The sequence below is a fragment of the Periophthalmus magnuspinnatus genome, chromosome 9, assembly GCF_009829125.3.
Source record: "Periophthalmus magnuspinnatus isolate fPerMag1 chromosome 9, fPerMag1.2.pri, whole genome shotgun sequence".
Taxonomy (NCBI): domain Eukaryota; kingdom Metazoa; phylum Chordata; class Actinopteri; order Gobiiformes; family Gobiidae; genus Periophthalmus; species Periophthalmus magnuspinnatus.
Genome location: NC_047134.1, coordinates 10163337 through 10176058, shown reverse-complemented (window position 1 = coordinate 10176058; position 12722 = coordinate 10163337). Strand labels below are relative to the sequence as shown.

General features: G+C 42.2%; 1 protein-coding gene across 2 annotated transcripts in view; it reads right to left on the bottom strand.

The window, feature by feature from the left end:
• Positions 1 to 12722, bottom strand: part of LOC117375923 (ADP-ribosylation factor-like protein 15) — a 49459-nt gene that overhangs the window by 30223 nt on the left and 6514 nt on the right. Inside the window, exon 1 of one of the 2 annotated variants that reach the window (XM_033972309.2) lies at positions 12468 to 12537. The exons of the other annotated variant lie outside the window; for it this stretch is intronic. Within the exon in view, the coding sequence (XP_033828200.1) occupies positions 12468 to 12521 (54 nt within the window). The 5' untranslated portion in view covers positions 12522 to 12537. Of the gene's footprint in view, positions 1 to 12467; positions 12538 to 12722 lie in introns of those variants that run through there. 2 annotated transcript variants of the gene reach the window in all.

Genomic DNA, 12722 nt, shown 5'->3' with positions numbered 1-12722 from the left:
GACATAAGAGGGGTCTATAAAAACAAGTGGAGATCAGCAACCCTTTACCCCGTCTCTCATTTTAGGACTACTGTAAATTATCCTTTCAATGAAAAGTAAAAAAGTCTGTTGAGTGCAACTGTAGCCAAGTCTGCAGCGAGCTACTATGTTTTCATATATTCTCCAGTAATGTTTTTGAACTATTAAACATCATGTGGAGAAAAAAAAAAGTTCAAACCTCAGCATTACTGCCATGGCGATGACAATAATTCAGAGACAATAGTCTTCAGTCTCCTATCAGACAGTGTCCATCATCTCCAGACGTGAACGCAGCAACCCGACCCCGACTCCTGACTGAACCCGGCTGTCTGCCCAAACAGGAAGCCCTGAGCTGTGCACCAAACGTACATCAGAAACACTCACCACATGTCAAGAGAAACTGACAAGAATATGACAGTTAGAGATGCACCGATCCAGCTTTTTCTTTTCCGATACTGATATCAATACTTTGGCTTCAAGTATCTGCCGATACCCGATATCTACAAGGGCAGAGGCTGAAACACAGCATAAGGTAAAAAATATCCAAATGTGTTAATTATCATTTAAAGTCAATTCAGAACAAGTTTGAAAAAATACAAGTTTAATATTATCAGATGTTTTTGAGACAATATTGGCCAGTAAATCATCTTATTATGCCGGTTTATAGCCCAGAACGGGGCATCGGCTGAACTGATATCAACCAAAAGTTTCAATATTAGCACCGATGTTAGAGGTGCATCCCTAACCACAGGCCCCAAATAAAAACACACAAAATGCAGAAAAATAAATGTACTAAGTCAATATACAACTGTTAAAGTCAATGCACATATCCATATGATACAAAACTGACTTATAACCTTATAACAGCAGCGCCCCCATCAACAGGTTACACAAAGTTGTATTTTTATTCATGCATGTTTGACTAATCACGTCTTGTCCTGTAATCAAGGCTTGAGTGCTCAGAAAATGTCTATTTTTACCTACCCCCTATCTCCGCCCACCACTACACTTTATTCAAACTCCTGGTCATGGATGTAGTGTTTTTTTTTTTATCAACAGCAAAGACAGGTACAGAAAGATATACTCTGAACACAATCTACGTATGATATAGTTCATACTTAATACTGGAACAAAGGCCTAATGTTTTCTTAAAAATAAAAAACACCCCAGCACACATCTTTTTCTGTTCTCCTACAAGGCCCCATGCTCCAGGGGTCAGACGCACACGACATGAGAGGGACGAGCCTGCACCTTTGGCCCCTTTAACACAAGAAGATCAGGCCTGACTCAAGAGCTTCAGGAGGAAATACATTTGTCTGCAGTGTTTGGCTGCGAGAGCCATGGGGCGCCCGCTGTCCTGCGGAGTCACTTTAATTCAACAGTTTAACTTCCTTAATCCAGGTAGTAACTTTGTATGGATTTAAAAAGGTCCTGCTTTTAGTCCTTTATTACACATGAATTGATTAAACTTAACTTAAAACATTGTGTAAATGCAGAGTTAAGGTTCATCATTTGACCGATGACCAGTTACCTGAATATAAAGAGTCAGTTCAGCCAATGCACAGGATAGATGTGGAGAAAGGACTATTACCTTCTCTCTAAATCTTATTAAAGTATTTTCAGTCAATATTTGATTTGATTTTTATGAATTGCTATAATTATTAAGTGTCTGCAATAACTTTTACTGTAATTGTCTCTATTGTATCTGTCTACTAGCCACTTATGCACCTTTCTACTTTGTGCTTAAAACAAAGTTCTCCTGAGGTTGCCTCATGTTATCTGTAATAAACTGAAAACACAAACAATCAGGTAATGAAACTAACTACAGAAATCCTGTGCGTTGTGTGAGGTCAGGCCGAGAACTTCTACACTATTTGTCTGTTGTAGATGCACCTGACAGGGATGGAAGGCATAGGACTCAGTGCGTTTTTAGAACACACTCAGTATTTTTAGAGATAATAAATGTGGGTGAGCAGAGCCCAGACGCTGCAGACTGGTTCATGTTACATTCCTGTACACACTGCTCATTCACTGGGGACTCCTCACTTAGAATTAAGGACTGTTTATAATAACTGGCAATGCGCCTGATGCGACCACAACAGATCTCTGAATGAGACTAAAACCTCTCTGTTCTTACAAAAGCTTCATAAAGAAGTGTTTATCACATGAGGTGAGGCATGTTTTGCTGCAGGTGTGGGAGGGAAGCAGCACATGTCTGATGTCAGTAAACATTTGAAATAGTGCAAATGAGTTTGTGTTACTAAACATTTGAAATGGTGCAAATGAGTTTGTGTTACTAAACATTTGAAATGGTGCAAATGACACCGTGTTATTAAAGGGGCAGAGGCAGTAGCAGAGGAGTGAAGAATGAAAGGGAAAGGACATGCAGAGGCACAGGGCACAGATGGGTCCAGTACCAGACGTTTTTATTTTTCCAGACTGGGTGTCGGGACAACACTTGTGTGGAGGACTCACTCGTGACCTTTGGAAATGACAGCCCTTTATATGGGTGTCCCGGCGGAGAAGCAGCACAGATTTGTGTGTAATACACACCGGCAACAGTCATAACACAGGCCCGTAAAGCTGCGAGGGCGGGACAGACCGCACTGTAGTGCGCTCCGCTCTCAGCCATGGGGGCAGGGAGCTGAGGGCCACATTCATTCATCCTCATTCATCTTCTCCCCTTCACTTGTTGTTGTTATTTGCACTTTGAAGCAGCGGGTGGGGGTGCTCAGTACAGTGAGGGGTGCGCTGCATGCCATTCTTGTTAAGGCCCAGACAGACACGGCTGCTCATGGGCTCTTCCCAGGCCTGTGTTCAAATGACAGACTGCTTTGCCTTCACACAACATCAAATATCCTCCTCGGAAATCAAAAAGGTCTTTGGCCAATGGCCACTGAATGTCAGCAGCTTTCTACTGGTTTTATAAACCCAAATATGAGATTTAGGACCAACAATCCAAAACCACTGGGCAAATTTTAGACTAATCATGTTATGACAGGGCTGTGTAAACCAACTTTAAATCACCTCTAATCGTCAATGATCAGTTTGCGTCTTTTTAATTGAGACGTCTACAGCCCGTCCTCTGTCAGAAAAAGTTTGGAGCAGAGACTTTGGAGGAAGAAATGTGACTATCTTTTGTGTTAAATATTTCTCATTAAAAGTGTGTATCGTTTATACAAGGAAGGAAATCACTTAATATATTTTTTCCTACGTCGTGATTTGAGATGATGCACTCTTAAAATACAGACCTCTCAGGTGTAAACAGGTGCTTTCATTCATGATTACAGCAGAGGATTACACCCTGTGTGCAGACGGAGAGATGGAGAGATTGGCCTATCACTTTTATCACTGGACAGGATGAAGGAAAGTGCTGAAAACAAGTCTTTAAGTCCATTATTGTCTCGTGTTGAGTGTCCGACATACAGAAGAAATAAGGTGACCCTGTCTGCATCAGAGCAACATCCGTCTGGAGAAGTAGACCGAAGAGAGACAGAGGGAGAGAGAGAGAGAAGGAGAGGAAGAGATAGAGACAGAGGGAAAGAGAGAGAGAGAAGGAGAGGAAGAGAGAGGGGGAAAGAGAGAGACAGAGAGAAAGAGAGAGAGGAGAGGAAGAGAGAGGGGGAAAGAGACAGAGAGAAGGAGAGGAAGAGAGAGGGGGAAAGAGAGACAGAGGGAAAGAGAGAGAGAGGGAGAGAGGGGGGAAAGAGAGAGACAGCAGAGGGGGAGGGAGAGAGAGGAAAAGTTAAAGGAAGGGAGTGGGAAAGAGAAGGGGAGGTAGAGAGAGGTGGAAAGAGAGAGAGACAGAGAGAAAGAGAGACGGGAGAGGGGGGAGGGAGAGAGAAGGGGAGATAGAGAGAGGTGGAAAGAGAGAGCCAGAGAGAAAGAGAGATGGAAGAGGGGGAGGGAGAGAGAGACAGAAGAGGGGGAGGGAGAGAAGGGGAGATAGAGAGAGGTGGAGAGAGAGAGAGAGACAGAAGAGGGGAGGGAGAGAGAAGGGGAGATAGAGAGAGGTGGAAAGAGAGAGACAGAGAAAGAGAGAGACGGGAGAGGGGGAGGGAGAGAGAGGAAGAGTTAAAGGAAGGGAGTGGGAAAGAGAAGGGGAGGGAGAGAGAAATGGGAAGGGAAGGTAGAGAGAGGGAGAAGGGAGAGATAGAAAAAACGGGAAGGAAGACAGGAGGGGCAACAGACACAGAAGGAGAGAGAAATGAGAGGAAAAAGAGGGAGGAGAGGGAGGAGAGAGGGGAAGGGAGAGAGGCAGGTGAGACAGAAAGGTGAAAAAGATGATGATTTGCATTTACACCATGGTGTGACTATAGATTACACATTATATGTATTTTTAAATCTGCATCAAGTATCATTTATTGTAAACATCCAATTGTATAGTGACATTTTTCATAAAAGTGTAAATATGACACAGCTCAGGACTTCTGTAAGACCGAAGAGTCAGTCACACGACAGAACAGATGTAATAGTGGCCTCTGTGCCGGAGCCGCACAGCTCCTTCCTCACACTGGGCATGTGCTCAGAGGCTGCTGACCATCGACTGAACAACCGTCTGAGCTGAAAAACTTTAGAGCTGAGAATGGAGAAGGTAAACGCCATGAACGTCTCCCACTGGAATCACGGAGTTGGAGCACACGGATAATGTTACCGCCAAATATGGCAACATGACGCATAAACTGTATCTGGAGACTACAGCACCAGGGATTATGGAGCCTTTGACATAAGCCATTGTTGTGGCCATCAGGGGCGTACGAGGGACTTCTTTTCACATAAGGTTTCACTGGAGGCTGTGGTCTGACAGGTCCAGAGTCCAGACTGTGGAGTCACTGCTGTAAGCTCAGTGACAGAAGACATTAAAATAAGACTGGACCATTATGACACCTGGGACTTTTCTGATGGAGGCTGTATGTGCCTGGTGACAGGGCCCAGTCTAGACACTCCAGGTGGAGCAGCCAAGAACCAGACATCATCTGTGGCAGTGGCACCAGTCCACCACAACAACAATACCAATGTTTGTTTGTTTGGATCCCCATCAGCTGTCAGTGTGACAGATTCCATTTCTGTGACCATTCCCCGAGAAAGAATGTGACATGTGAACACTGTATTTTGATTTAACGGCACACATTCATCATGGGTTTTACAAACCAGTCATGAGGCCAAGGACAGAGTGTGGAGAAACCTGCAGACCAAAGACACAAATGCCAAGAGCGGACATCACAGAGAGAGGCTCTGCCTGGGTCCACTGGTAAATAAACTGTTATTAGGATGACTGATGGTTTGAGAACATTAAATAGCTGTGCCAAAAATGTTGGTTTCCTGGACATAGTATAACGTAAAAGATGTTTTTCCACACCCATGTAGAGGATCAAAGCTTTTGGGGCCCCCTTTTGAAGGCCCTGAAACCAGTGTGCAAGAACCAAGGGGGGTGGAGGGTACCCCATCTCACCGAAACAAAAAGGCTGGATAGATAGAGACAATACTTGCCCTACTTACATCCGATAACACATTTTCATCTGACCCTTTCAGAAGAACTACATTTCATGATAAAAATGGGCCACAACTCTCTTTGGGAGCATTCACTCACATAAACAAGTGTAAAAAACAGTGATTTCAGTGGTCAAAATCATTTACCTGCCCTGATGCAGACAACTACCTTTTTCTGACTATCCATTTATTTCATTTTAAATCCTTTAAGACTCCGAGTGTACACAGGAGGCAGCTCTACTGTGAAAACACAATAACCAATAATTCTGTCAACCATTCTTGATATCACGATTATTCAAACAATTATTCACACATAAAAGTGTGATGCATCAGCAAACTTCATATGACCAGAATGAACAGATGAAATGAAAGTCACAGATCAGCCAGTATGAACTTTTTTACAAGCGAAAAGTTCCAACCTGCGGTGTCATTTTCAACAGAAACATGTGCACATACAATGCTTTTCAATGGTAGAGTAAATCATCTTTTTTGTTGGGTCCAATAATCACAAATAATCTCTTAATTTGATTTATTGCACAGCCCTAGCTCGCAGAAGTACAATTGCAACATGTTTTGGGCTGAAGCACATTTTACTACAAGTTTCTCTCTGTTTCAGTGGGATGTCAACAGCTGACCACTGAGTCACTGATTCAGGCTGATTCACACTGGACATGCTCTAGCTCATTTCAAACTTTGGACACAATTTACTTGTATTTTTCCAGACAAAAGGACCACATTAATGTGCCCTTCTCCGGGATCATAAACAATATTTGATTTGTAAACTGTTTATGCTCCATGTTAAACTCTAATATCAGATCACAGCTAAAACACACAGTGAATTCAAACATATCAATAGTTATGAGTTATTGGGTGCTGACAGTTACTCTTTGATATTGTTATACGAGTCTGTTCCTCCTTTTACTCCTTAACCACAGTTGGATCTGAATGTCAAACAGGCAGGTCCATAGTTCCGTGTCCTTATTGATATTTGGAGACTTGGGGCGTTCCGGCACATTTGTCGGAAGTGAACCAGACACATTGTTTTAACCTTTACTTGAGGAGCCTCTGTCTCATTCCCAGAGGCTGCCTGTGTATAAGGGTCAATGACTTCAATAGGCCTTCATTAAGCACAGTTAGTGTCAACAGTTAATTATGCAAATAGGGAGACCCCTCGTGATGTTTGTGGCCTCCTCCTTTCAAAGGCGCAGACAAAAGTCCCACCTCTTCACAGCTCCGATGTTTGCAGCATACAGCCTTCAAACCACACCATTTTCCTCACTCATTTTGTCAGGACCAAACATGAAGTGTTATGGAGCTGAGGCCCCTACGTCAAAGAACCTCCAGAAGCTTGTCAGAAGTTTTCCTCACAGCGACTGGGAGGTGGTGTGAACTACAATCTGAGGGAAAAAAATCAACATCAAAACAGTCAATTAAGTAAAAATGCATGACAGGCAAATCCAAGCTTTGTTTGTGTGTCGGTAATGACAGGCCTCGACCACACCAAGACTGTGGCACTGAGGTTTAAAGGCTGCAGAGCCGTCCTGATAATAATCATACACTTATACTCTCTTGTTCCTATAGATACATAAAGAGCCACATGCAAGTTTGTAATACTGCATTATAGAACAATTGGACAGGTGTCAGTTTTGTCAGTGCAAGTTTACTGCCACAAACATGGAGCACATGTTTCCCTCACACTGGACTAGATCAGAGTGTTTGATAAACAAATCCACACTACATGAAGCCAGTGAGTGTGCACAGAGTGGACAGGAGCCATGCGCTCCAACATGTGAAGACTACACAGTGTAGAGACAGCCCCACACAGAGCAGGAGCTCCACACGATTGATTCCACATGCTCTTCTTCTTCAAAGAAAACGTCCAGGCACAAACAGTGTATGTCAGAATGGGACATGAACTCATCTGCTGCCCACTCTGTGGCTAATGACACAGCAGCACGAAGAAGTGTCTGTACAAAGCACTGGAGTCACACAGACAACAGCCTGACCACACAATCAACACAGAAACATGAACTGCATTGTGTCAGAAGCATTTTATTAAAATGTACAATAAATGAAAGAAGTTGACCAGACAAAATGAAACTCTGAAGATGAGTGAAAGTACTCAAAACTCTGCTCTGATCTAAAGGGACTCAGGACGATGAGCTGAGAAAATCCTCTTTACCGGAAGAGGTGATGTGTGCTCCACAAACACAGGCCGCTCTCCCCACACACTCCACAGAGCCAAGGCTGATGGACACATGTGCTGCAGCGCAGGGCAGATTGCGAAAGGAGCTTTCATAAACGGCTGAGCACAGAGGGAAACATTTACTTAGTCAAAGACAGGAAAGAACAGATCCTGATGCACCACAGGCCTCACCTGTGACACTGCACAGTGCAGGCGGAGGGAAGAGGAGGAGGAGGAGGAGGAGACAGCTCTTCCTCTCCAGAGACATGAGCTCTTCAGTCCTGAGGATGACGACTGATGGGAAAGCCTCTGCAGACCCACACAGACTGAGAACAACCAAAAGACACTGCCTAATATTAAGCCCTCATGCAAGGAAGTAGTCAAACACAATGTGCTTTTCATTCACTCCGCGGTTGGAGTTGATTTTTGTAAATCCAGCCTGATTTTCTACTGACGTTTAACTTTGAAGATTTTAGCAAACCAAGGCCCCACTATTAGTCTTCATGTTTTAGTTTTAGTGACATCTGCAATGCAACAAGACATCATGCAACATGTGCCAAGGCAAACGATGAAACTAAGGGGAGCATTTGGACTGATTGAAAGACTACATCTCAGAGTACTGGAAATACACTTTTAATTGACTCTTAGAGTTTCCACTTCCTTTGTACGATTGTAGGATTCTCTTCAGTAAAACTAGTGAAGTCTGATGACATATTTACTACAGCACAGACTCAGTGTGACTGGTTACCCTCAGCTGACCCAACGAACACAATAGTGCAGGAGGACGGCTCTTGTACGGTCCAGATTATGCAATGCCGACGTTTGCTATAGTATTCAACTATATTTATCATAAAAGTACCTTTACTCTACGTCTTAAATTTTTATAAAATATAAAGAGCACATAGTTGGTGGAAGAAGTATAATTCAAGCCTGGAGCTTATTAGTGATTAGATGGCTCCATCTAGAGGACATGGCAGTGAATGAGCGAGTACAAAACAACAAGCTCCACTTTATGAATGAAATGCGTGTAAATATAGTGATATAGCCATAAAAACAACACAACACCAGAAGCAGGCTTGGTCCTGATCCAATACTGATTTTTAAATATTCGTAATTCCTGATACCGATCCAATACCAATCTCATCCGTGCACTGGGGTGATTTTATTCACACAATTTAGGCTGTGGCTTTATAAATAGTTAAGTTTTCCATGGACAATTCAGTCCCAGTTGAATAAAATTATTACCAGATATAAAAAGGCCTACTTAAAAATAACAGTACAGCAGTTTCACAACATAATGACAGAGACATAAGCCTGTTTCTAAAGGCAGAGTTTATTATTTATCTTTGAGGCCTGTAAAAAGATAAGAAACCTGCCCCAGAGCACATGCTACTCTACAAATGTAAACAAGTCAGGCATTTGCTCTGCTCCTCTGCTGATTTGTCCATTTGTTTTTCACTCTTAAGACTCCTGAAGACTTCACAGAGGTAAAACAAATTCTATCCCTGTAATTAATAATGTTTTTATTTATTTTAGAGCATCGTCAGTCTGTGTTTCAGCTGAACTCCAGCCTTTGCACAGGGAGCCACATGCAGAGGGCACTACACACAGTATCGGCCGATTTATTCACCAAATCGATCCAAAGTGATACTCTAACATGACCAACTCGGCGGCCGATTCTGATACCAGTATTCGATCGGGACTTTCCTAACCAGAAGCAGGCTATGCATTTTTGAATAAAGGTTAACTGATTTTCCAAAAAGCCACCAATAAAATTAAGATTATAAAAAGAAATACTGTTACCATGTCATTTTAATTCCACTACACTATGGATTATGAAAGTGACTGTATAAAGTTCAGAGTCTGCACAAACTTCTCAGTGCATCAAAGGGTCCAAACTCCATGAAAGTGCATTTCCTTTCCTTGCCAGCAGAGGGAGATAAAAACTATTTTACTCAAACCACAGGTGAAGAAAGTTTAAACATTACCTTCAATTCTTGCTCAACTAATCTTAAAGAGAAAAGCAACAAAGCACAACAATGTGGTGAAAAAGCTCAAGTGGGGCTGTGGCAGTGGAGCAGAAGATGCACAGACAATTCTTTGATATATAAAAAATAATAATTTTAATAAATCATTGGGATTTGTCTGTATTTGGATGCAGTGCTTTAGGACACACACACTTCCATTGTCCTGTGTTGGTTGTCAGCTACATTCTGCTTCAAATAGAAATAATAAAGATAGAAGTGGAGATAGCATAAATTCAAGATCTTTATGGTCCAAATGTCAAACACATCCACACAGAACTAAAATGAAGTGAAACAGGTTTGTCAATCAATTCAATTACCTCATGTTTAATACATGAAATATCATAAGCAACAAGCAAATTAATACAATTTCAATTGTCATTATCTGTCATATCAGAAACCAATGTCTGATATGTTTGGGCTGATATGTGGAGCCATATGTTCATAAAATAATATTTATTCATTACAAAGCCATTCACAAACCTGTTTTACTACAGCTGGACCAAACAAAATATCAGCCTCTGCTGGAGGTTTGAGCCTGACGTCTGATACACTGAAAAGTGCAAATACCAGCCCAGTATATTGACCAACCAAACTGATATTGATATAACTGATAGAAATAAACTGATAAAATAATTGGGTCGACTAACAGCGTATTTTCTAATATCTCATCATGGGTTCTGTGAGTAAGTACAGATGGAACTCCACATAACCTCTGATTTACACACACACAGTTATTGCTCTAATCCATCACAAAATATGAGCTTATTGACTAATTTTGTTGCTTGTTCTGCCTTCAAAACACTAACCTAATCTGCAGTGACCTAAAACATGAGACAGAAAACATAACTTAAAATAAATCTATAATTCTTTTACACATTTAATTTGAAATGATCCTTTGGCTAAAGTAGCAGTGTTTCCATTCATGTAGGTCTATATAATCTGTGTACATTACAGTTCATTGTATTGTGTGTTCCAGACCCAAATGATTGTGATATTTCATCCATAACCATACACTTTCACACAACTTTACAAAGACATGTGGGTCTCGAACTGTCCAGTTTCCCCAATTTGGATTAGGTGTGATTGACCATCTCAAGTTAGGACAGAGGTTCGTGAGGCTCTATGGTCCAAATCCAGCCCCTTCTGAATTCAAACACAACGTTGAAGGCACTGGCTGGTCGGGCAGATGCAGCTGTACAACTGATGGTTTATAGTTAATGATAATAACAAGTTTGTAAAATGTGGATTTCAGCATAGAGCAAGTCAAAGGTCAACCAATACATCTTATCCAGGACGTTATTGCAGCGCTTCAAACAATCACACTGACCCGGGTCTTTACTTGTTCTGCAGTTATTTTTAAGAGAGGGATATTTAGGGGCACAGGCTGCTCCCATCCTGTCTTTGAAAACCAACGGAAGTGCTTGGAAACAGCTTTTCACACAGCGTGGGAAAAAATAGAAATATCAAGGTGTTGTATGCACAGACTGTATAAGACGTGGACTGAGTGAGTGTGACGCCACGCGTCAAATGAAGCTCATAAAGACAGTTACAGGGACGATATTTGTATGTGACACTTTTGACACAAGCTACAAGGTTCATCTCACGAGGCAGAAGTCAAGCCTTTGTGTCAGACACCACCACAACTCATCAGCTGCACATCACAAGTCAAGCTCAAGGGTGTCTGAAAACAGAGCAGAGGGAGGCTGTAGGGTTTGCCACCATCTGGTTGCGGGTCCGATCTCTAAATAACAACATGATTTTAGTTGTGTGGTTGCACCTGATGTCTGCGTGCAGGCCTGTTCAGGTTTATAGTGTTAGTGGCACTATTATTATTTAACGTGATCATTTTCTTAGCAATATATCACATCCCAAAATTGGTTATTGTAACAGGTCTATCTGCATGTCCGTTTTGCTTCAGGTTGTGGCAAATTTGGATTTATTCCTGAAGGTTTTCAAAGTTTTAAAAAATGATTCAAGTAGCAGCTAAGCACTAGTAATAACAAATAATGTGAACAAATAGAAAAACATTTATTTTGACCTGTGCCTGCAGCGATCATGTTCCACTTGATTAAAGACATAATGAGACGACTCCAAAGTGCCCCACACGTCTCTTAAATCCCTAATGGTTTGAGTATTGTGCTGGACAAGCTCCACAGAGCAGCTCTGGCCACAGGGCGCTGGGGCTAGACTTCAATCAGGTACTTTGACTTTGTTCACACTGTTGGAGGTGGAACTTCTTTTTCAGAGTTCAGCAAATGATCTAAATGAGGGGTCACCAAGTACCCTGGTGTATTCTGAAGTATTACTTTTAAAGAAATGAGAAAACGTTTGCAGAGAAGAAACACTGTTCACATTTCACCAGCACATCTGACAATGTGTAACCTTCCTGACTTGGGCTGGTTAAAATAAAACTTATTCCTGTTTAAACATTTAAAGCCACACAGATTTGATCCATACGTCCTGAGCTTTGTGTGAGACAGTAAATTCAGGCTTATTCCCCACAGTTTTGTGAATCCACCTGTTGCATTAGTCTGACTGTGTGACACCCACTCAATGCTTCCTCTTTTCACTGTGACCAGGCAACGCACAAGACGCCACTGCCCCCCCCCCCCCCCCCCCCCCCCCCCCCCCCCCCCCCGTTTGAGTTTCAAACAAACCACAATCATCCATTAAGCTTAAAAATTATTAGCACAGAGACCATCTACACTCACTTATAACAGATATGAGAAAACAGAGCTTGTTCTTACCGTGTAAAGCCCTATCCTGCACAAGGCAAGAGAGAGCTGCATGTGCTCCGACATTGTGGCCGACAACAAGTGTAACCCACGGCAACAAACAAGCCAAGCCCCTGAGAGTGAATGGACAGAGGAGCAGCAGGTTAACGTCAAGTCCAGCCCTCACTGTCTCACCTCCACCACCCTGATATTGTCAGCCAAAGCTGACAATATCAGAAATAGAACATTATTGTTCCACAAATAGGTTGGATTACAGGCTGGTGCATC